The 25520-nt window shown below is 44.7% G+C and overlaps 1 protein-coding gene across 1 annotated transcript in view; it reads left to right on the forward strand.

Moving 5' to 3' along the window:
* The first annotated feature begins 24303 nt into the window (after positions 1-24303).
* GGT7 (gamma-glutamyltransferase 7) overlaps positions 24304-25520 on the forward strand; it is an 86339-nt gene continuing 85122 nt past the window's right edge. The window contains exon 1 of the mRNA XM_082271978.1: positions 24304-24537. Within this exon, the coding sequence (XP_082128104.1) occupies positions 24381-24537 (157 nt within the window). The 5' untranslated portion in view covers positions 24304-24380. The remainder of the gene's footprint in view (positions 24538-25520) is intronic.

The raw sequence follows: 25520 nt of genomic DNA on the forward strand, positions 1-25520 counted from the left end.
TGAACTCTGCATCCCCAAACTTTGCTTCCCCTAAACTCTGCATCCCCAAAACTCTGCATCCCCCAAACTCTGCATCCTTCAAACTTTGAATCCCCCAAACTCTGCAGCCCCTGAACTCTGAATTCCCAGAACTCTGCATTCCCCAAACTCTGCAGCCCCTGCATGAAATGTCAATTTTAGGCTTTTCTGCCTAAAGTATGGGAACCTTCACATACAAATACATTTGTGGTTTATTAGCAGCTGTGTTATTATTTTTAGATGTATTTCCACATGAGACAGAGGTCTTTAGTTTTACCTCACCCTATTATTCTCCCTGCAGGGGTTAACCAAAGGTAAGGAAAATTTCAAACACAGGAATAAACAAGATAAAAGAGTTCACACCAACAATTTTACATCCGTAACCAAGCCATAACATTAGGCAGAATTCCCGATGAGGATTTCTTGTTGTACAACTGGTTATGTAATGGTGAGGAAGCAGCTCAGATGAAGCATGAGGAAATAATACACATGCCGTTCTCTTGATGGCTTTGCTGTGTTGCGTTTATGTTGGTGCTGTGTGCTATGCTGGTGTTCAGTGTACTTTTTCTATCTTCTGCATGCAGAGTGGGAAGAACATTTTTTGTGTGCCCATGTCACTCCTGGGTGACATGGACACTTCTCATTGACTCGTAGCCAGATTAAAAGAACAATAATATGGGACATGTAAAGTACAAAGTGTATAACAATTTTCTTATTGTTCGAATATTTTACTATATATACAGTATATATATATATATATATATATATATATATATATATATATCTCCATTAAAATTGTGTTAAAACATTCTTGTTGTCAAGTATTCATCCACACCTTGACTTACAACCAGGGCTTTTTTTCAGCAGGAACGCGGAGGAGCACAGTTCCGGCACCTCCAGCACTGAATGTATGTAATGGCAAAGGGTTCTGGGGGTGTGCTGGAGGTTCTATTGATGCTGGCTACTGGGGAATCAATAGTTGCTGGAGGGGATCTATTTTTGCAGGGGGAATCTATTTTTGTTGAGGAGGACTATTGATTGTTGCTGGTGGAGGATCTATTGCTGCTGGGGTGGGTCTTATGATGCTCGAGGGGGGTCAATCGTTGCTGGGAGAGAACTACTGTTGAGGGAGGGGTCTATTGTTGCTAAATGCTGGAGGGTCTAATGATACTGGCTGTTGGGAGTCTAATGTTGCTGGGATGGATCTATTGTTGCTGGGGATCTGTTTTTGCTAGCTACTGGGAATCTATATTACTGTCTTTCTTGTTGTCAATAACAAATTCCATACAAATAACTTAGCACCACAAAATTATACTTGGTTCTGTATTCTCTAAAAGGAGCGGTACTGGGAGGTGGGGTGGAGGTGGAACCTCCAAAGAATGGTGCTCAGAGGTGAGTATGGGGCAGAGACAAGGGGTTACTTGGAAGGGGGGAGTTCCTGCACCCATTCTCTGAGAAAAAAAGCCCTGCTTACAACCTCTAATACATAATGTCTTTCTCTAAATGCTCATACGATACAATTGTATACAGAGCTGTCCACATGTATCAACTTATGATGGGGAGGCAGTAGTTACATAATATTGTCAAAAGTTTAGATACTATGTTTTAAAGACCATTACTGTCACATGTGGGCAACTCATCAGCCCAACCCAAAGTGGTTGAGTTCTTCTCCCAAGAATCTCCTAGAGTTCCCCCACCCAGAGGACATTGATGGGTTGCACGCAAATGACCGTAATTGTCTTTTAAACATAGTATCCGTACTTTTGACATTATTACATATATTTTCATCTTTCTTCTAAAAAGTGAATTTGTTAATGAAAAAAACCTGCATTGCCTCCCCATCATAAGCTGATATGTGTGCTAATCTCTGGAACACTTGCAACTCTTCAAGTGGTATTTCTGGCCACGTCTCTGTTGCCTTTACCCAGCCCTATGTTTCCCATCTTGGTTTCTGGAGAATTCAGACACACCAGGTCCAATCCACAATTTAATACCCTTATACAACAGGGACTTTCTCGCCTTATTCATTTCTCCATGTGCAATTGCCTTTTGAACAGAAAAGAGTTAGGCAGGCCATAGATGATATGATTTTCTTTCTTGCTGCCAATACAGCTGGCAGTAATCGCATGTAAAAATCTGACATGCTGGTTGTACCCAAGTCAGTCGATGGATGCCCATGGATAGTGTAGCACTGTCCCCGTAGGGCTTGCTGTATGATGACTTCTTGGGCCTCCTCTGATTACCTGCAGACAGTCACTTAGGGGCAGTTCCATCTTTACTCCCAATGGCTCGTTACTCAATAAAAAGTCAAGGGGTTTTGATTTTATATTTATTGTGGAACTTGGATGGGAGAAGGGAATAGTGGGATAATCGAACTGGCTACAGTTAATAAGGACAACTCTTACTATGCCTCGCTAATGGACCAGAGTTAAACACTTCAGCAAAACGAAGCTGCCCCTGAGCACTATGAGCAGACCTCACTAGCAGACCCTGCTCTCTGGTAGGCAGAGAAAAACATAGATTTACCTGGCAATCTCTCTGATAAGCAGAAATGATCCAAAACTATACTCTCTCTCTCTCTAGCACCTACCTAGAAGGGTGCTACATCAGTAGGAATTCAAAACATCTATAGAGGGCTTTAGTTTCATAAGACCATAGGTACCCCCACCCATTTTGAACAACTTTGATGGACAAACAACCTATCAGACATTCCTTATCACTTTTTTTTTTTTCTATCTTGACTAATAAAAACGCGCAAACCACAATTTTTAAAACAATGGGAGTATGACCTGGGAATTCATCCTTGTTTGACCCTCCCTTGCCACTCTTCATCAGCTTTGGGGAAACATTGGAATACTAGTCAGTACCAAGTTGCAAAAGTGTATTTGCTTTGGAAGAATAAATCACCTCTAATGTTGGGTGTCCTACGTGTATTGATGTTGCTGCATTATGTAACACTATCGGAACAGTTCTTATAGTTTAGAATGGGGTGCCCCAAGACTGTCCATAATTTTGGAGGGTGCCACGAGATTGTCCATAATTTTAAAGGATGCCCTGACTGAAAGAAGGTTGAGAAACACTGCCGTAGAGTCGTAGACAATCTTGCAGAAACTAGGAAGCCTGGCATCAACTCAGCTTGTGATAAAATAATCCAAACTTTTTTTTTTAATCAAAACTTTTTTATTGACAAGGATAGTAAGTGACTGTACAGTACAAAAAAATGGTATACAGATCGATCAGAACACAATTATTGTACATACTATATACGTACACAGACAGAGAAATAAAAGGCGGTCACCTGGTATGTAGCACATATACAGGGTTTTGTGCAAAAACAGAAAACAAAAGAAAGCAAAACTAATTAAATCACCCGAGCTTGTTTTTGGACATCTGCTCAAAATGTCAAATTATATATGCTTGCATATATAACATAAGAAAAGTCCCAAGCTCAGGCAAACATCACTAAAGGTATAGGCATGGCACAGGTGATGGTACAGGCATGGCACAGGTGATGGTACAGGCATGGCACAGGTGATGGCACAGGTGATGGTATAGGCATGGCACAGGTGATGGTACAGGCATGGCACAGGTGATGGTACAGGCATGGCACAGGTGATGGTATTGGCATGGCACATGTGATGGTATAGGCATGGCACAGGTGATGGTATAGGCATGGCACAGGTGATGGTACAGGCATGGCACAGGTGATGGCACAGGTGATGGTACAGGCATGGCACAGGTGATGGTACAGGCATGGCACATGTGATGGTATAGGCATGGCACAGGTGATGGTATAGGCATGGCACAGGTGATGGCACAGGTGATGGTATAGGCATGGCACAGGTGATGGTACAGGCATGGCACAGGTGATGGCACAGGTGATGGTATAGGCATGGCACAGGTGATGGTACAGGCATGGCACAGGTGATGGTATTGGCATGGCACATGTGATGGTATAGGCATGGCACAGGTGATGGTATAGGCATGGCACAGGTGATGGTACAGGCATGGCACAGGTGATGGCACAGGTGATGGTACAGGCATGGCACAGGTGATGGTACAGGTGATGGCACAGGTGATGGTATAGGCATGGCACAGGTGATGGTACAGGCATGGCACAGGTGATGGTACAGGAATGCACAGGTGATGGTACAGGCATGGCACAGGTGATGGTACAGGCATGGCACAGGTGATGGTATAGGCATGGCACATGTGATGGTATAGGCATGGCACAGGTGATGGTATAGGTGATGGCACAGGTGATTGTATAGGTGATGGTATCAGCATGGCACAGGTGATGGTATATGCATGGCACAGGTCATGGTAAGGTCAGGTCACAGGTCGGCTTCAATCACTTACCTGCTCTCCTGGGCTGCCTGCGAGACGTCCACGGCGCTGCTCCTCTCCTCGAGTCCTCTTCTTCTGACGACGGTGGGATTCGCGGAACCGGCCCGGTGGGAACTGTCCACGGCGCTGCTCCTCTCGTCCTCTTCTGTCTTCTGATCTGTCCAGCGGGAAGGAGATCGGGCAGTGACGGTGCATGACTGACGCACGCACCGGCACCGCCCCCATTGTGACATCAGTGGGGTCAGCAATCGGATGTCCTGGATGATGATTGGTCCAGGCTGGAGAATGGACCAATCACAGCCAGGATATCACGAAAGTGGGGGTGTCCTAGCGCTATGACCTGTGCCCAGGTTACGCCCCAGAAGGCAGCCAATCGCCACCACATAGTCCGGCGACCCGTTTTTTTTTTTAACTTTATTTTTTTTTTTTGTCTTTCCTTTTTTTTAGGGGGGCGGCGCCCTGGCGCCCCCTATGCACAGGCCGCCACTGATCGATTCATCACCAGCTGTGGAGGGGAAAGACTAGGGTTATCCAGCCAGCTCTGTCAGACAAGGTTGAATTTCTTGAATGCATTAAAATGGCAATAGGCCAATTGTTCTCTAAGAAGGATAGAGTTAACATACTGTAGGTAACTGGGCCTTAGTAGGCACAGAAGATGCCAATGAAAATTAGGTAATCAACTTCCTAGCAAGGCATAATAATCTGGTTACCATGATGTAGATACCTTTTTGGACACATTTTAGCATCAATCACACCCAACAGACACACAAATGGGATGAGAGGTATAGGTGCTTGGGCAAGATCAGAAATAATCTGTATAACCTCTGCCCAATATCGTGTAAGTTTGCAGGCAATGCCATATCATGTGTACTAAGTCCCCTCTGTAGACTGTGCATTTCGAGCATAAGGAAGAGTCCCTCCAGCCCCAATTAAATAGTTTAACAGGCATACGATAAGTTCTGTGCAGGATAAATAGTTGCGAAAGTTTAAAGGAAGCCAATACTTACACAACTGGAAGAGACTCCAGGGCCAATATCAGTAGTCCAATGGATTCTACATTTAAAATAATCCAAACTTTATTTGATTTCCATCAAGACATGAAATGATCCATCATATAAAATGAATGAAGCGTTTCAGCCCCTATCTTTGGACCTTAGTCATAAAGGTACAAGGGTAGGGGCTGAAATGTGTCAATCTTTTTATATGATGGATTCTTTCATGTCTTGATGGATATCGAATGAAGTTTGGATTATTTTGTTTGCGATGTTTTGTTCAAGAATACATTTTGGACAGCTCTATATACAATTTTAACTTAGGAACATATAGAGAAAGAAACTGTTGATGGGTTGTAGGTTGTACATTTGAGAAAAAATGGTAATCCATATCAAAACTTTCCTATAGATACTTTTAATTGACTGTCCTGTGGCAAGGTCCTCTCAAGTTCCATAAGACTGTAGTGGTGGGATGACATCACCACATTGTGACCAGTTGGCATGGGAACAGACTGCATCACAGGGATAGGTGATGGAGGATTCAGACAAGCAAAAACATTTACATATGATTGAACCCTGGGGGTGGGACGAAACGCATCAGTGGGTATTGTCAGAGATAAGTCAAGGCTGAGACTGCTCTTCACCTTTATCTCACACCGGGCTGATCACAGTACAGCTTCTCCATATTGTAAGCAAAAACATGTGGGAGGGAAAGGGGGTGCGCAGTATTTGGCCAGAGACAGGGACATCAATCATTTTTTTTCTTCGCCGTTGTTGACAGTGTTTATATACAAGTGACATATTTATGGACTTTATGAACGTCATATCCCAGATGAATGTACCACTACCTGCCAGTAATTACTTTCAGCTAAGGCAGAAATCACAGTAATTAGCAAACTGCTTATTAATGGTTCAAACAGAGATCACAAGAGCAATATGTAACGCAGGTATGTTATTGGCAGTAATTTGACTTCTGCAAGAGATGAGAGTAAGATAAAAACATCATCAGCCCAGTTATACTAAATACGCCACTTAGTGTTCAAACATTCAATATACAGCCATTCAATTCATAGTAAATTGCATTGTTTGAAGCAGTCTTTCTCAACCAGGGCTCCTCCAAAGGTTACCTTGACCATTGATTGATCTCATGCCTGGTGGTGCCTACAAAGCTCTGGCACCAACACCACTCATCAAAACCAGCTCAGCGAAATCAGTGGAGCTTCTCCTCTCATTTCTCAGGTAATTAACCACTATTAACAAGAGTTTGAAAGTTGTATATACTTCTCACTGACCTCCAATGTAAGCAGCATTCTTCCCATTGACCTCCTATGTATGGGGGCCCTACACTGACCACCATTTTTCTCATGGACCACAACTGCTTTGGGCATTTTTCTCACTGACCACCAGTAATAGGCCTTTCTGACCACTAGTGCAGTATCATATTGATTGCCAATGTGGTGTATATGTGGTGTTAATTTACCTGAAACTGTGGATATAATTATATTTAGCAGGGGTTCCCTCAAAATATTATTTCAAGTTTTAAGTCAAGGGTTCCTCAATGGTAAAAAAAAAAGTTGACAAAAACTTGTTTGAAGGGTCTTTGTTCACCTCTCTCTTCTGGCCAGACTGAAGATGTTGTGGGTCCTTCCTCCAGTGGTACATTTGGACTATCCTTATGCTGAACCATGCTCATATAATGATGTGTCAACTTTGTGCAGTGCTGTACTCAAAGCCTAGGTTGTATGACTCTTCTTCCTCAGGGGGTTGGTCCATGACTAGAGTTGAGCGAACACCTGGATGTCCGGGTTCGTCCGAACTTGAAAAAAAAGTCCGGGTTCGTGACCCGAACTTAACCCGAACTTTACCCCGATGCCGAACCCCATTGAAGTCAATGGTGACCCGAACTTTTGAGCACTAAAATGGCTCTAAAAAAACATGGAAAGGGCTAGAGGGCTGCAAAAGGCAGCAAAATCTTCTTAAGAGAATGACAAGTGCTCTGCAAACAAATGTGGATAGGGAAATAACTTAAAATAACATAAAAAACATAAAAATAAAAAATAATCATCTTGATCTAGGAGGACGAGGCCCATAAGGAGTAGGAGGTTGAGGTGGCGGTGGATGCGGCGGTGTAGGTGGATGCGGCGGTGTAGGTGAAAGCAGCGGTGGAGGAGGACGAGGTAGCCAACACTGGTTTTTGGTTTTAATTTTAAATTTCTTTTTAAATTAGGATACACCCTAAAAGAGTGAGAAAGATCAAAAATACAACAATGGCTGGGTAAGGCCAGTATACATGTCTATTCTGCACAAGGTATGGACAAGTCCTGTGGGATCCATGCCTGGTTCATTTTAATGAACGTGAGCTTGTCCACATTGACTCTGGACAGGCGGCTGCGCTTGTCTGTGATAACGCCCCCAGCCGTGCTAAATACACGTTTAGGTATTACACTGGCTGCAGTGCAGGCCAGCACCTCCAAGGCATAAAGGGCAAGCTCAGGCCATGTGCCCAATTTGGAGACCCAGAAGTTGAAGGGGGCAGACCCGTAATTCAGTACGTGTATAGTACGTAAGGAACGGTAAGGAACTGTATATGGTATATGGTAAGGAACGGTGATGGCGGCGGGGGGCTTTTTTCCCCCTTCTGGGTTGAGTCTGGCCTTGGAAAAGGTATGTGTCCCTGGTTGTGGGCCGGGCTCTCCCAAAGCTGTCTAAGTTCTGAGGCCTTCTAGTAAGGATGGGGCTGCACTGGTCTTGCCAGGGACCGGGATTCTGAAAAGCCTGTGGTGTATGTGCCCCTGGAGTGGCAGTCCAGGGGTGCCATAATTCACGGTGGATGGCAACACTATGAGTATGGCACCAAGGACACTGCACTTCCTACACAAGTTTTTCACATCTGCCTCTAGGGCAGGGCCTTTTGGTCAGGAGTCAGGACCAGAGGAATTTTTTATTCCTGGCCGAAGGGCCTGCCATAGTATTGCAACGTGGCACTAACCTTGCACTTCTTCTTCACTATCCCTTTCCCCACTTTTATGTGTTGTGTGTCTCACATTTTGTGTTTTTTATTGTGGCGGTACACTTTATTTTGCACAGTGTGATTAGTAGGATGTAGGTCCTTGGGCCTGTCCCTGAAAGTCTTGGGAGGAGGTGGATATGGCCTTCTGACTTGGTTTGCCCTCTCTCATGGGGTCTCTTTTCGAGAGAGCCCCATCTAGTACTTGGGGTGGTCTGTTTCAGCAGACCTCCTAAAGAGCGGGGCTGCCTGGTTTCGACCAGGTTAGCCAGTGTAAGTACCCCAGTCCCTGTCACCCTGACCATGTGTACACCCTGTGCACTTTTTGTGTTTCACTTTTTTGGTGTGCAATTTTTAATCCACCCACCGGGTGATAGTCTGAGTGTGTTCACACACCACGGGCTTAAAAAAAAAAAAAAAAAACAGCTGGTGGTCCTGGTTGTTGTGGCGTGCCGACAAAGCTTTTCCACATTTCACACATGCTAACCCTGCCTTCTGAGGTGCTGGCGGTGTCCTGGCTGCGTTGGCGACCTCCTCCTCTGCCTTCGCCACTGTGCCCCCGATGTCAGGTGGGAATGTCACCAGCATCACTTCTCGACCTTTTGGCTAAGATCAGGTGTAGTATCTGTTGTTATCAGTTAGCTGGATGCCACCCTGCTGTGAACATGGTTCCTCCTCCTCATCCTCCACCTTGTCATCCTCCAGAACTCTGCCCTTGCTGGACAATTGTGTACCTGGCGTTTGTGGGTGCAGGAACCCACCCTCGGAGCCACTTGTGAATGACTGCCCTGAAAGCCTTGGAAATGATCAATGCTCCGAATGCGGAGGCGGTAGTGGATGAGGATGAGGAAGCAGAGTAGGAAGAGTTAGCAACAGGAGTCAAACTGAAGCGCCCTGCAATCCTCGGTGGTGGAATGAGATGCGCCAAACAAATTGAAAGGGTGTATCTCACAGTAACATAATCAGCAAACGCTGCAAAATTATTATTTTTCCCCTAAATGGGTGTTTATTGAATAGCGGTTAGAACAAAAGTTTCCAAAGGGTGTATCTCACACGTACAGATACAGACTAGGCCGCAATTTAATATCTTTCTTTCCCCTAAATGGGTGTTAATGGAATAGCAGAATAGAACAACAGTATCCAAAGGGTGTATCTCACACGTACAGACACAGACTAGGCCGCAATTTAATATCTTTCTTTCCCCTAAATGGGTGTTTATTGAATAGCAGAATAGAACAACAGTATCCAAAGGGTGTATCTCACACGTACAGACACAGACTAGGCCGCAATTTAATATCTTTCTTTCCCCTAAATGGGTTTTTATTGAAAAGTGGAATAGAACAACAGTATCCAACGGGTGTATCTCACAGTAAAATATGCAGACTAGGCCGCAATTTTTTTTTTCCCTAAATGGGTTTTTATTGAAAAGCAGAATAGAACAACAGTATCCAACGGGTGTATCTCACAGTAAAATATGCAGACTAGCCTACAATTTAATTTTTTTTCCCTAAATGGGTTTTTATTGAATAGCAGAATAGAACAACAGTATCCAAAGGGTGTATCTCACAGTAACGTATGAATGAAAACATTTTATTTTTCACTTAAATTGTTGATTTTTGAATAGCAGATTAGAACAGCAGTGTCTAAACACTGTATGTCACTGTAAAATATGAAGGAAAAAAACTTTTTTTTTAAATCCATTTTAAGCAGACACATATGCACTGAGCTTGCATTACATGGCTGCTACACGCCGCACGCCTAACAGGTTGGATACTGTTGTTGTTCTATTCCACTATTGAGTAAAAAAAAAAAACATTTGAATGAATACCTGAAAAATATTTTTTTTCCCCTTAAATTGTTGATTTTTGAATAGCAGATTGGAACAGCAGTGTCTAAACAGTGTATGTCTGTCTAACAGACTGATAGAAGTTTTTTTTTTTCTCCCTCCTCCTCACTGGGCTCAGGTCAGTGCAAAAAGATTGTGCACTGCACCCCCACACAATAAAATCGATGTGTATCGCTGTCTGATTAAAGAAGATTCTTCCTATTCTTTCCCTGAAAGCAATCTCCAGCCTGCCCCTACAATAATCTCCTATCTCTCCCTCAGCAGCATCAGGAACCTACCTGTCCCTACAGTAGTTAGAGCAGAGTAACGTGCGGCGCTACGTGACTCCAGCTTATAGGGCTCACATGCTGCACTGGCCAATCACAGCCATGCCATTAGTAGGCATGGCTGTGATGGCTTCTAAGGGCACACTAGTTAAACGCTTGTTGATTGGCTGCCCTGCAGCTGTTGAAACCGCGCCATTAAAACCGCGGCAAAACATTAAAACCGCGCCAAAACATGAAATAGAATTACCGAACATCGGACTGTATCCTGAATATACAGTAAAATGTTCGGGTCCGTGTCCGGGTACTGAACACCCAAAAGTCCGGTATGATCCCGAACAATACAGTCCGGGTTGGCTCAACCCTATCCATGACATATTGGGCTCTGAGGAAGTAGGTTGAATGATGCTGCTGGCTTTTATTCAAACTAAAAGACTGAGGACATCTAGTGGCAGAAAAGAATGTCGGGGACAGAGCTGTGTACAGAGTGAACGATCACCCTGTTTCTCATTACTGCAAAGCAGGGGGCAGGATCTATTGATAAGGTCTGCTCATGGTGCTCAGGTGCAGCTCAGCTTGTCTGAAATGTTTCCTCGGCCAGTCCCCAAACGTTTTGCTGTACGTTACCCTTTTGAGGAGTCACTTTAAAAAATTAAAAGGACTAGCCCACCAGTGATGGACCCTCCTGTTTCCAGGTTGAACAAAGCTAACATGATCCCAGTAGAGGAATCCTCGTCCTTTAAGGACCGGGCTGACAGGACAGTGGAGGCTTTGGCACGTAGCATGTTTACTATGGCTGGTTCGACATTGCGGCCAGTCTTTGCCTCAGCCCTAGTGTCTCAGAATTCTTCTGCAATTCCTGCGAGGAATTAAGGGCGAGGATCTTCCAATCAGTCTGGTGGCCATAACGTCCCTTGGGGGCTTCCTCTCAGGGAAGACCAGTTGTCCCAAGGGCCGATCTACCATCCTGCTTTACAGTCGCTGTTTTTAATGGCTTAGCTATTGAAAGCCAGGTACTGAGGGATGGAGGCCTGTCTGGATCAGTGATTCCTACTGTAGTAAAGGCGAGGAAGTCATCTTCCAGCAAGATATACCATCATACATGGAAAGCGTACATTTCTTGATGTGAGTCAATTGGCGTCATCTTCAATCCTTTTCTGTGGCTCGGATCTTAACCTTTCTTCAACAGGGCATTTATTAGAAGTTGTCCTTGGTTACCATCAAGGGCAAGGAGTCTGCTCTGGAAAATTTTCTTTCAGCCACCCCTAACCATGCACTCTTTAGTTCCTACCTTCATTTAGGGGGTTTGACATGTGGCTCCACCTGTACGGTCTCTTTTGGCGTCATAGTATTTAAATTTAGTACTTATGTTCTCCAGAAACCTGCATTTGAAAATATTCGCGAGGTTCCCTTGCCTACGTTATCCCAGAAGGTGACATTCTTGGTGGCTATTGCCTCAGCCCACAGGGTATCAGAATTCGGGGCATTATCCTGTCGCAGTCCCTATTTAGTTGTCCCTAGGGATAAAGTGGTTCTTCGTCCCTGTCCATCATTCCTGCCCAAAGTTGTCTCTGATTTCCATTTGAATGAGTACCTTGTGTTGCCTTCCTTTGCATACCTTGGCTGTGGTTTGTGCGATTCAAGTGTATCAGGCAGCTACTGAGTCCTTTCAGAGGTCAGAGTCGCTTTTTGTGGTTACGGATGGACCAAGAAAAGGGCTGGCCGCTTCTTCTAGTACCATATCCAGATGGATCAGACAGATGGTGACTCAGGCCTATTCCATTAAAAGTCAGGTTCCACCTTTCCCTGTCACTGCGCATTCTACTCGGGCGCTGAGTGCTTTTGGGGCATTCCGTCATCGGGCATCAATATCGCAAGTTTGCAAGGCGGCCACTTGGTCGTCAGTGCATACCTTCAGAAAATTCTATAAGGTAGATACTTTGGCATCTGCGGATGCTACTTTTGGCCGCAACATTTTGCAGGCTGCCCCCCCCCCCCCCACCTCACCTGATACCACAGTGCCTAGGGCAGCCGATCCTCCTGCTCACCCCATGTCCCAGACCTGGTCTGGACAGTGCTGAATGGCCCTGTACTGATCACATGCACTCTCCCAGGAAAAAAATAAATAAAAAAGCTCTCTAGCAATACACACCAAACTGAGCATGTGCAGAGTAACTCCAAGGCTCTTTACTACCAGGAGATGGATTATTAAATGTGGAAGAAGGGGGATCTGCAAAGACAGGATCAAACAGTCTTTTTACATAATGCAGAGGATCAACCACGTAGATTCCACAGTGAGCATAACAAGCGTGCTTTACTGCATATACAGACTGATTTTACTGCTGTGGGTTTAGTACATTTTTAAGAAAAGATCGCCATGAACTCAGACTTACTGCTACTACCAAACTGCCATTAGGATGTATGGCGATGAGAAGCGTTATACAGCCAGGTACTTATCCACTGCCACTTTTAGGGGCAAAATTTTACACAGATCACTTGTATTACATCAGGAGCTTTGAAGATGGATTGTAAGGAATTCAACTACAACACAACACTAATCCCCTATGCTGTGCCATATGTATGGATTCTGCATGCCACTCCCTGACATTCCTCTATGATTTCATGTAAACCCATGCCTGCATGTGCCTATCTACCAGCACCTTCCTCTCATTACCCTCCCCCCACACACTGAGAAATTTTTAGTGCCTCCCATGACAACCACATCCCTGGTTTATAGAAAACAGAGCTGGGTAGCCACTGCGGGCATAGACAGGACCTCATGGGCGTGCCTTAGCAGATCAAAGATATTCCCGCCCTATGTAATTTATCACAGGTCGCCATACACCTTACAGCACCCACTGAAGGCGAGGTCACAAGGTGTTTTGCAGCCAGGGCTGCTGATAGAAATCATGGGGCCCCATACAGCCCTCCTGACCGCCCCCCCAACACTGCCCAGCCCTCAGGGTGCAGTGAAACAGCGGCAGTGACTGTATCCACCTATGTTTAAAAAATTTAAAAAAAAAGTCCCTCCTCTGCTCCCACCTCTTGGGACCCTCTGTTGACCTGATGGGGCCCAGGAAATGCAAATGAAGCCCTGGTAAGTGAGTAGGACAGGGGGTGTGGTCTAGTAAAATCCATTTATTCATTAGGCAGAAATGAACAATAAAGCAACCCTAGGCCCCCCCTGTTTAGCTAATGGGGCCTGGGCCCAGTACAACAGGACTGGTTGTACTGCCTTATCAGTGGCCCTGCTCGCAGCACCTGACCAGTCAGCACTGGCGCCATGTTCCTTGCCCACCTTGACAACAGCGCCTGCTCATGAGAGACTAGCTGCTGCACTTTAAAGTATAACCAAAGTCAAAACTTTTTTTAGTTTTGGATAGAGTGGAGAGGGATTAGACTCCCTGTCAGTTTTTATTGCTGTCTGTGCCCCTGGTAGGGAGATTCACCCTCTCTATCTGTCCTGTTTACCATTATCACTGAAAGGGAAAATAAAAGAAAATCCCAAATTTGTGGTTGTCCCCAGAAAAAAATAGAGGGGAACTCTTCCAAAGAGAGGACACTATTTCTGGTAACCTGGGGGTCTCCAAGAAATTCCGGTAATTTGCAGGAATTTCCTGTCACCTGTTTGGCTATGGGACAGGAAGTGAAGGGAAATCTCTGCAATGAGACACAGATGGCAAAAAAAAAATCTGATGTTATAACCCTCCCTTACCCTATCTACAATGTAAAAAAAATGTTTGCCTATAGTCCTGACAGGAGCTCGGGGTTTAAGTGATTGTAAAGGTTGTGATTTTTTTTTTAATAACAAACATGTTAAGCAGTGGTTTTGCATAGAGCATCCCCAATTGTCTTCTTTTTGGGTCCCCCACCAGCAGTACAGGCTCCAACCCCTGCTGAGTGCCCCCATTAGCAAGCCTCTTGCTATAGGGGCATTCAAGCAGGCTCACTCCCAAGCCACGCTCCTCTGAATGGACATTGTCTATTCACACACAGAGTGTGCCTTGGCCCCTCCCCCACTCTCTCCTCATTGGCTCACTAGCTGTGATTGACAGCAGCCAATGGCTACCAATGCTCTGTGAGTCAATGAGTAGGCCCAAGAGAACTGCTGCTCTAATGCGCATTGCTGAATCAAGATGGGGCTCAGGTAAATATAAGATGGGGCTGGGGGTGGGGGAGCTACACCCAGAAGGCAGAGCTCAGTTCTGACAGGAGGGAAGAGATGGATTTTTTCCCCTGCAAAGCAGAGCAGAGAATAAAATCCATCACTTCACTTAATAAAAGCACCTCACATAGTACTCAAAAACACTGGCCAGGCACACATTTAACCCTTTGATCGCCCTGGATTAGTAATGGCGAACCTTGGCACCCCAGATATTTTGGAAATACATTTTCCATGATACTCTTGCACTCTACAGTGTAGCTGAGCATCATGGGAAATGTAGTTCTAAAACATCTGGGGTGTACCAAGGTTCGCCATCACTGCCCTAGATGTTTAACACCTTCTCAGCCAGTGTCATTAGTAAAGTGACAGCGCATATTTTTAGCAATGATCTCGGTATTAGTGTCGTTGGTTCCAAGAAAGTTCCAAAGTGTCAGTTAGTGTCAGAATGTCCGCTGCAAAAAAACGCAGTCCCACTATAAGTCATTGATTGCCGCCATTACTAGTATAAAAAAAATGAATAAAAATTCCAGTATATATCCCATAGTTTGTGGATGCTATAACTTTTGCACAACCCAATGAATATAAGGTTATTGGTTTTTTTTTATCTAAAATATGTAGCAGAATACATATTGGACAAAATTTATGAAGAAATTCGATTTTTATTTTTAAAAAATGTTTTATTGGATGTGTTTTATACGTAGAAGAAATTAAAAAATTTTGTTTTTTTGGGGGGTTTTTTTTTTTCAAAATTGTCATCTTTTTTTTGTTTATAGCGCAAAAAATAAAAAAAATGCAGTGGTGATCAAATACCACCAAAAAAAAGCTCTATTTGTAGGGAAAAAAAGACATACAATTTTTTTGAGTACAGCGTTGCATGGCCGTGCGATTGTCAGTTAAAGTAAGGCAGTACCGTATTGCAAAAAATGGCCTGGTCATGACGTCACCAAGTAAATTTCTCCTAAATGGTGCACACATAGGAGGTATTTACTATACCTATAGGTAAGCCTTATTAGGTAAAAACCAACCAAGGGAGTTTACTCCTACTTTACATTGTCCATTTAGGCCGTGTGATTGAGAATTTGACACAGGTTCACTTCATCGCAGTTTATAAAAGGAAGCTGAGGATTTATACTTTTTACAGACATTTGGCTTTTGTTTTCACACTGACTGAGGTCCGTTCATTTTGACAATCTGTAAGTTTCTGGGCAGATGGCAAAGCTGCAAAGGTGAGGATGACACTCCTTGAGCTTGAACCTTAAAGCTGAACTTGGGGCTAAACGTTTCTTTAGATATATTCCCCTATAGAAGGCATCACACTTGTATAAAGTACTCGAAACCCATACTTGAGTAAAAGTACAAGTGCTCGATCAAAAAGTGACTTGAGTAGAAGTGGAAGTGCTCGATCAAAAAGTGACTTGAGTAGAAGTACTAAAGTATTTAACATTTTTTGTACTTAAGTATTGCAAGTAGTTTTTTTTAAAAATGTTGCTACTCAAGTACTGAAAGTAAAAGTACAAGTACCGTGTTATGTAGTTATTAAAGAAAGAAGTCAAAAGTTTGAACATCATATTGTTTTTTATTATTTCAAATGATTAACCTAAAGGACAATCACAATTCCTTTGGCTGTAACTTTTTGTAAACAAAAACAGATAAAGTATGTCCCTCCCTTTCCCTTTTAAAGCATCCCTCCTTCTCTTCCCTGCATGTTTTTTTTTTCTCCACTATAAGTGCACAAAATCATATATAAACCAATGTGATATACTGTACAACAATATATTCCAATAATGAAATAAAGGAAGAGTGTATGAAATCAAAGTCAATAAAAAGTCCATTATATACTCGAGTATTTCAGCACATTTTTTTATGCTGAAAACGTCCCCCTCGGCTTATACTCGAGTCAAGAAAAAAAAAAAAGTCCCTGGCCGATCCGACGGGCTTAAGCTTTAAAAATGGCGCCGCCCGTCGCATACATGTCACCGCGCACGTGCCGCCGCCGCTCGGGAGAGGCCGGGAATAGCCGAAAGTATACGAGCGGCGGCGGTGCGTGCGCAATGACGTGTCGGCGCCGGGCGGCGCCATTTTTAAAATGAAGGCGCCTCTGGAACAGGTAAGTGAAACAGCTGCACTACCTGCCATTATGCAGGGCTGCGGGCACACTACAAGGGATTCAGTGCTGCGGGCATGGTCCACATGTACCATGCCCACAGCACTGCATCTCCTGTAGTATACCCACAACCCCGGATCCTCTTGTACCATGCCAGTACCCTGCATTCTCCTGTACCATGCCAGTACCCTGCATTCTCCTGCACCATGCCAGTACCCTGCATTCTCCTGCACCATGCCAGTACCCTGCATTCTCCTGCACCATGCCAGTACCCTGCATTCTCCTGTACCATGCCAGTACCCTGCATTCTCCTGTACCATGCCCGCCGCCCTGCATTCTCACCCTAGGCTTATACTCGAGTCAATGATTTTTCCCATCTTTTTGTGGTAAAAGTAGGGGCCTTGGCTTATACTCGGGTCGGCTTATACTCGAGTATATACGGTATATATATATAATGCCATAATACCATATATATGTGACAAAACAAGATGAATATATTTTCAAAGGTGCAGGAATCAAACAGGTGCTATTCCAAATAATAGGTGCAGACTCCCACCACCTTGTGGATTTCCCCCTTACCCGGCGAATAAAGGTAAGTGCAAAATAATATCCAAATAGACTCTTCCAGTGAAACAAAACTGCAAAACCTGTGCTCTTAACTTCCAGTGAAAAAAGCATAATCAGCCTCTTACCAGAAAAAAGGTCTCTGTACGCTTGTGACTCTCCTTGGTTGGGGGAGGTTCTCTTTCCCCTTAACAGCAGATATGTAGACCATTTTATTTATACATACAGTAGCATTTATTTTCGTATGCACTGATTTACACATGACATTATACACATTTTTTTGAACTTCATGAAACCTGCCATCTACTGTTCTGGCAGTGGTAATTTTTATAATAGTAACGAGTAACTATGCAGCACAAAAAAATAATATCGGAGTAGAAGTATTGAAATCATTGAAAAAATGTAGTGAAGTAAAAGTGGAAGTAGGAGAAAAAAATTCTACTCCAGGAAAGTACAGATACCGCCTTTCGGTACTTAACCGCCTTAGCGGTAATCCCGAGCGTGACTCGGGGTTGATTTTTCATTGCAGGAGCGGTAACCCCGAGTCACGCTCGGGGTGGATGTGCAGAGAGCGCAGCGGTGTTCTCTTACCTTCTCCTGGCGATCCAGCGATGATCTCTCATTGCTGTGACCGCCAGCCGAGAGTCCCGCCGCTCCTCCGTCCCTCCGTCGGTACGATCACTTCCTAGTTCCGTTCCCTGCAGCAATGCTGCATGGGAGCGGAACTAGGGAGGGAAATTCAAAAAAAAAAAAAAAAAAACGTTACACAAAACACACTTTATATTATATATATATATATATATATATATATATATATATATATATATATATATATATATATATGTGCATATATATATATATATATATATATATATATATATGCATATGCATATATATATATATATATATATGCATATATATATATATATGTATATGCATGCATATATATATATATGCATATGCATATATATATATATATATATATATATATATAATATGCACACACACACATTATATATATATATATATATATATATATATATATATATATATATATATATATATATATATATATATAAAATTATATTATTGATTCAATTATAATTCATGCGTTATATATTTTATATATATATATATATATATATATATGTGTGTATATATATATATATATATATATATATGTATATATATATATATATATATATATATATATATATATATATACATACACACACACACATATCTATATATAATATATAATGCATGAATTATAATCTAATCAATAATATAATTTTATTATATATATTATATATTAAATAATAAAATAATATTATTGATTCGATTATAATTCATGCGTTTGTGTTTCAAATTTATCACATCTGGGATGTCTACTAGAGTCTTGTTTTGGTCAGGTTTAAGTCAGTAATTACTAAGAATTATAGGCCTATAATACATAACGCCAAATTTCCATGAAAAGAATTGTACCGCTTTTGGTATGTAATTCCAGACATAATCATACCGCCAGGGAGGTTAAGTACAGTAGTGAAGTAGTTCTACTTAGTTACTATACATCTCTGGAAGGCATCAATAAATGGCGGACTGCGGTCCGGACCCGGATCAGGCCGTTGTTCCATCCAGACCCGTGGTCATGCCATTTAGGAGCTCAAGGTATTAGAGATGAATCGGCGCTGATTTCAGAAAGAACTGTAGGGTAAATACTATATAGCTGGGTATCATGAAGATATGTGCAAAAAATACATCAAAGGACGCATCAATAAACGTAGTGAGTGTTTGAAGTAAAAAAGGAAAAAAAATATATATATATATATCTCCACAGAAGTGAAAGGACAGAAGATGTCTGAAGAAATATGTGGGTAGGTGGGTGATAACAAAAGGTAAACAAAGTTGGATGTGAATCAAAGTGCCAATCACAAAACTAATGACCAAAAATGCACAAATATTCAATGGTCCTCAAATGCAAGAATCCATAAATAAAATAAATCCTATCAATATAGAAATGTGGATATAAAGATGAATATAAATACAAATAAGTAAATAAAGTCTTGTGCAATAAGTGTTTCAAAATTCTGTGAAGAAAGGTGAATCTTCCTGCTAGATCATGTCAACATGTGACCAGAAATTATATATAAAGTGACTGATAGTGATATTCCAAAGACAATAAGTCACCGTGATGTGAAGTCCAAATTGTGTTCATGCAGGGTGAGCAAAATATCCAAAAAAACATATAGGTGCAATGGCCGCTCACCTCACATCACACCAATAAAGGCGTTCTTTTTATAGTGGTGACCACTCAGAAATTAGGGATGATGGGTTCCTCCTTTTAACCTTTTGGGATGGGGCTTTGTATTGGGCGGGGGTCCCTCGATATCCACTCCTTGGGTAGGTACTCGATTTTATGAAGATCACCAAGATTACTCCCAATAGCTCAAAGAAATAAAGTGGGCTTCCATAGTGAAGTATGTAGTAATTTATTTGCAAAAAAAAGACAAGTAAAACTCACATTTAGGCAGAGGACAGCAAGTTGTCGCAAGTTGCGGTATGAAAGAAGGGGACTTCCGGTTTCGGCCGTAACCGGAAGTGACGTCACCTGGTTCCTTCTGAAGCCTTGTGTAACGTGAGAATTACCTACCCCGTGAGAAAAACCTACCCTCGTCACTTCCTGCCAGAAACAGCTGAGCAGCGCAGCAGTGCGCATACTCACAGCCCCGGATACGTAATGGAGCAGCTGAGGAGCTGACTAGTGCGCATGCGCACTAGGATGAAATGATGTCCGTGTCCGTGAAAAAAACCTACCCACTCGGCGGTTACATTAAAACAGCTTTGCTGCAATATGAGTCATCTCCGGTCCTATCCCTGTCACTTCCCTGATCTGGGCTAGTAAATATAAAAGCGGCTCTCGGCTCCGTGATTTATCTTTTCATACAGCCGCCGCCGCTTTTATATTTACTATCCGAGATCAGGGAAGTGACAGTGACAGGAGCGGAGATGACTCGTATTGATGACTCGTATTGCAGCACAGCTGTTTTAATGTAACCGCCGCATTACACACACTGCCGTGCAACCGGAAGTGACAAGGGTAGGTTTTTCTCACGGGTAGGTAATTCTCACGGAACACCTTGCATCACAAATCACGTGACTTTCTCAAGGGTTAGGAGCTGCTTTTGTTCCCCAGTCTCCGTCACTGTCCCCCTTCTCATCATTCCCCCCATACACAGCAGGAGTAATGTCCTCTGCCCCCTTCACTCTTCTACGTTAGACAGAGTGGAGAGCGAGAGGTAGAGAATTTCTGGACTGAGTGTGGGAGGCTTATTACAGCATTGAACAGAGTACGGGAGTGGGAGGCAGAAGATTTCTGGACTGAGAGTGGGATGCACAGCATTGAGCAGGAGCTTCCAGGGTTAACTTTTCGAGTTAACCAGCAGGTAATTGGCTGCAGGGTGGTCCTAGCAGCCAATCACTTGTTTAAAAATATACAAAAAGTTAACCTTGGCAGCTCCCGCTCCTGTATTCTGTTCAATGCTGTGTGTCCCACACTCAGTCCAGAAATACTCTGCCTCCCACTCCTGCAGTCCGTTCAATGCTGTACTAAGCCTCCCACACTCAGTCCAGAAATGTTCCGCCTCCTGCTCCCGCACTCCGGTTAATGCTGTACTAAGCCCCCCACACCCAGAAATGCTCTGCCTCCCACTCCTGCATTCCGTTCAATGCTATACTAAGCCTCCCACACTCAGTCCAGAAATGTTCCGCCTCCTGCTCCCGCCCTCCGTGATGGGAGTAATGCTGTACTAAGCCTCCCACACTCAGTCCAGAAATCTTCTGCCTCCCGCTCCCGCACTCAGTTCAATGTTGTAATAAGCCTCCCACAATCAGTCCAGAAATGTTCTGCCTCCGGCTCCCACACTCCGTTTAATGCTGTACTAAGCCTCCCACACTCAGTCCAGAAATGTTCTGCCTCCCACTCCTGCACTCTATTCAATGCTGTACTAAGCCTCCCACACTCAGTCCAGAAATGTTCAGCCTCCTGCTCCCGCACTCCGGTTAATGCTGTACTAAGCCTCCCACACTTGGTCTAGAAATGTTCTTCCTCCCACTCCTGTACTCTATTCTATGCTGTACTAAGCCTCCCACACTCAGTCCAGAAATGTTCTGCCTCCTGCTCCTGCCTCTCAGTCAAGAAATGCTCCGCCTCTCACTCTCCACTCCATCTAAGGTAGGAGAGTAAAGGGGGGCAGTGGACACTACTCTGGCTGGGTGTGGGGGGGGGATGATGTGAAGGGGGGCAGAGCTGAGGGGGGGGGTGATGCAAAGGGAGGGCAGTGCTCTTGGGGGGGGGGGGGTAAATTGTGAAGATGGGCAGTGCTGTGAAGGGAAGGTGTGATGTAAAGGGAAGGAGCAGTGCTGTGTGTGTGATGTAAAGGAGGACAATGCTGTAGGGGGGTGAAAATGTTATGGGAGCAGAGCATACTATTGTGGGGGGGTTGTGATGATGTGAGAGGGGGCAGTGCTGTGGGGGGGGGAGATGTAAAGGGGGGCAGTGCTGTGTGGGGGGGGGGGTGAAGAAGGCACAGTTCTGCTAGGGGGGTGATGTGAAGGAGCAAAGGACAGTACTGTGGGGGAAGGATGTGACAAGGGCAGAGGGCAGTACTGTGGGGGAAGGATGTGACAAGGGCAGAGGACAGTACTGTGGGGGAAGGATGTGACAAGGGCAGAGGACAGTACTGTGGGGGAAGGATGTGACAAGGGCAGAGGACAGTACTGTGGGGGAAGGATGTGACAAGGGCAGAGGACAGTACTGTGGGGTGGATGTGATGATTTGAAGGGGAGTTGGGGACTGCTGTGAAAAAAACAGTGTGTGTGATGTGAAGGGGGTTCAGTGCACTATTGTAAATGGGGGGGGGGGGGTGATGTGCAGTGGGTCTAAGAACACTACTGTGAAGGGGAACTGATGTGAAGTGGGGGACTGTGATGTGTGGGGGGAACTGAGAACACTGGATTAAAGGATTGTGGTATAGAAAGAGAGGGCTGAAAAACTTGGTTTGGACCTCTGGTGGAAGAGAATTTTACTGGTCGGACCTCTGTGAATTTAAATTCAATACCCCTGATCTACAGCTACAAAGGATATCAATTCAGTGTGTGAGCACCAAAAGCCTTTGGAAGTCCAGCTTTACCCTGTAAAAGTAGCAGTGACATCATCACTGTGCTGTACGTAGCCTGAACAGAGAGCAGAGCTGTGGGAGGGACCCAGCAGGCTCCACCCACTACAGGCTACCCGCAGAAAACAGGAGGGGGGTGAGACAAGACCAGTCACCCTGCAAAAGGAGAGGGGATAGCAGCAAGTGGTCATTAACCCCTTCCTGACCGCCCGCCGCCTTTTTACTGGGGCAGTGCGGCCCCCCTGCGCAAACTGACATAGACCAAGTCAGTCGCGCGCCTGCAGCTAGGGGAAGCACTCATCACTGATGAAGCAGATACAGAGGGCAAGCGGCTCCGATTTCCGCCTGACACCCGCGATCGTTCCCCGCTGAAAGAGAAGGACGGTCGGCTGTTGTAAACACAGCTGACCGTTCTTTTCCCTGGAATGATCACAGAGCCCCTGTGATCCATCTATATAGGATCACATGCAGGGGAGGACTGGGCCAGGGGGCAGGGGGGCAATTGCCCACTGGGCCATTCCGATAACCCGTAAAAAGGCTGCAGTGCTTCTGCTACAGACATGGCTAAAGGATTACTGGTGAAGAGAAGTAAAAAGTCCCTGCTGCTGACCTACTGAATCCGGGTTGAAGACAAGGACAGAGCGCAGGCCTCCCCCCCAGCATGGATGGTGTAAGCTGTGTCTGAGCAGAAGCCGGTTTAATGGCCCACTGGAGACTCTCCTCCTCTCGGCCAGCCCCAACCAAGCTGTCCCAGCTTCCCCCAAACTGCCCCCTGCTGGCCAGGTTGGGAATCGGGATTCAGCCGGTGAGTAGAGAGTACCTGGCGTGGGGGTCAGGAGAGAGGTCAGGAAGAGTGGGAGCTGGGCCGAGTCACTGCACCATGGGCCTCTGGTTTGTAATTGCCTCCTTGGCTGAAAGTTGCCAGTCTGCCCCTGATCACATGTCTCTATGATAAATTCACAAGCCACGCCCACAAATCTTTCCTGTAGTTAGTGGACGTGATAACTTTTGCGCAAACCAATCAAAATTCGCTTATTGCGATTTTTTTTTAACAAAAATATGTAGCAAAAAACAAATTGGCCTAAAATGTTGAAAAATTTTTGGGGGGGAATGTTATATAGCAGAATGTGAAAAATATATTTTTTTTTCCAGAATTGACGCTCTTTTTCTGTTTATAACGCAAAAAATAAAAATCGCACAGGTGATCAAATACCACCAAAAGAAAGCTCTATTTGTGGGATAAAAAGGACATCAATTTTATTTGGGTACAGCGTCGCATGACTGCGCAATTGTCCGTTAAAGTAACGCAGTGACGAATCGCAAAATATGGCCTGGTCATTAAGGGAGAAAATTTTCGGTCCAAAAGTGGTTAATACAGGAAGCTCCTACACAGAAGCAAAGATCCCATTGAATGGCTGCACAGATCCCGAAGAAATACACAAAGCAATCCAAGATGCATAGAAGAATACACAATAGTCTCGTATTTACACAATATTTGCTCATCTCACAGCTCAGATTTACAAATAAATTGCCAATAATTGCTGCAATATTTGCATTATATATCAGTGGTCCCAATAAACACTCAGGAGTCAATTTTAGCAGGCGCAGAGAGAGATAAAAAAACAAACAAATACATATTATTTAAATAATGTTCCACTAAATATGGAGAACCGGTGATAGGACAACAAATCCAATCTTTTCCCCTTTACACAGAACGTCATTTTACTCTTTCCACCATTGGGAAGTAAGGTCGTGACGTCATCTGCAGAATTCATGTCTCCACATGTGACAGGTCGGGGAGCAGCTGTTTTCGGTGACGTTGACGACTCCGCCCTCTCCCGTGCTTGGTTCTCCTTCTCCACACCTCCCCCCGGGCCGGTGACATCAGAGGTTGGAGGAGATGGCGGAGCCGGGCCCCGGGCGATCTCTGGGCTCCTACTCCCCAGTGGACTATATGAGCATCACCAGCTTCCCCCGCCTGCCCGAGGAGGAGGCAGGGGGAGAGCCGGGACCGAGAGCCGGGGAAGAGGACACCTTCCTGGGGGAGCATGATGCGGGTAACAGGCTGGAGGGAGGAAGGCTACATCATCCGTGTGCATCCTTTTACCGATACATCCTGCCCGTCATCCGTGTACCACTGCATCCTCACCTCCATCCGTGTACCACTGCATCCTGACCTCCATCCGTGTACCACTGCATCCTGACCTCCATCCGTGTACCACTGCATCCTCACCTCCATCCCTGTACTACTGCATCCTCACCTCCATCTGTGTACCGATACATCCTCTCCATCATCCATGTACCACTGCATCCCCACCTCCATCCCTCCATCCATGTACTACTGCTTCCTCACCTCCATCCATGTACCACTGCATCCCCACCTCCATCCCTCCATCCATGTACTACTGCATCCTCTCCTCCATCCCTCCATCCATGTACTACTGCATCCTCTCCTCCATCACTGTACGACTGCATCCTCACCATCATCCGTGTACCGATACATCCTGCCCATCATCCGCGTACCACTGCATCCTCACCTCCATCCGTGTACCACTGCATCCTCACCTCCATCCGTGTACCACTGCATCCTCACCTCCATCCGTGTACCACTGCATCCTCCCCATCATCCGTGTACCACTGCATCCTCCCCATCATCCGTGTACCACTGCATCCTCACCTCCATCCGTGTACCACTGCATCCTCCCCATCATCCGTGTACCACTGCATCCTCACCTCCATCCCTCCATCCCTGTACTACTGCATCCTCACCTCCATCCGTGTACCACTGCATCCTCACCTCCATCCGTGTACCACTGCATCCTCACCTCCATCCGTGTACCACTGCATCCTCACCTACATCCGTGTACCACTGCATCCTCACCTCCATCCGTGTACCACTGCATCTCACCTCCATCCCTCCATCCATGTACCACTGCATCCTTTTACCGATATATCCTGCCCATCATCCGTGTACCACTGCATCCTCACCTCCATCCGTGTACCACTGCATCCTCACCTCCATCCGTGTACCACTGCATCC

Source organism: Pelophylax lessonae (genome assembly GCF_965119305.1).
Source record: "Pelophylax lessonae genome assembly, chromosome: 11".
NCBI classification, from domain to species: Eukaryota; Metazoa; Chordata; class Amphibia; order Anura; family Ranidae; genus Pelophylax; species Pelophylax lessonae.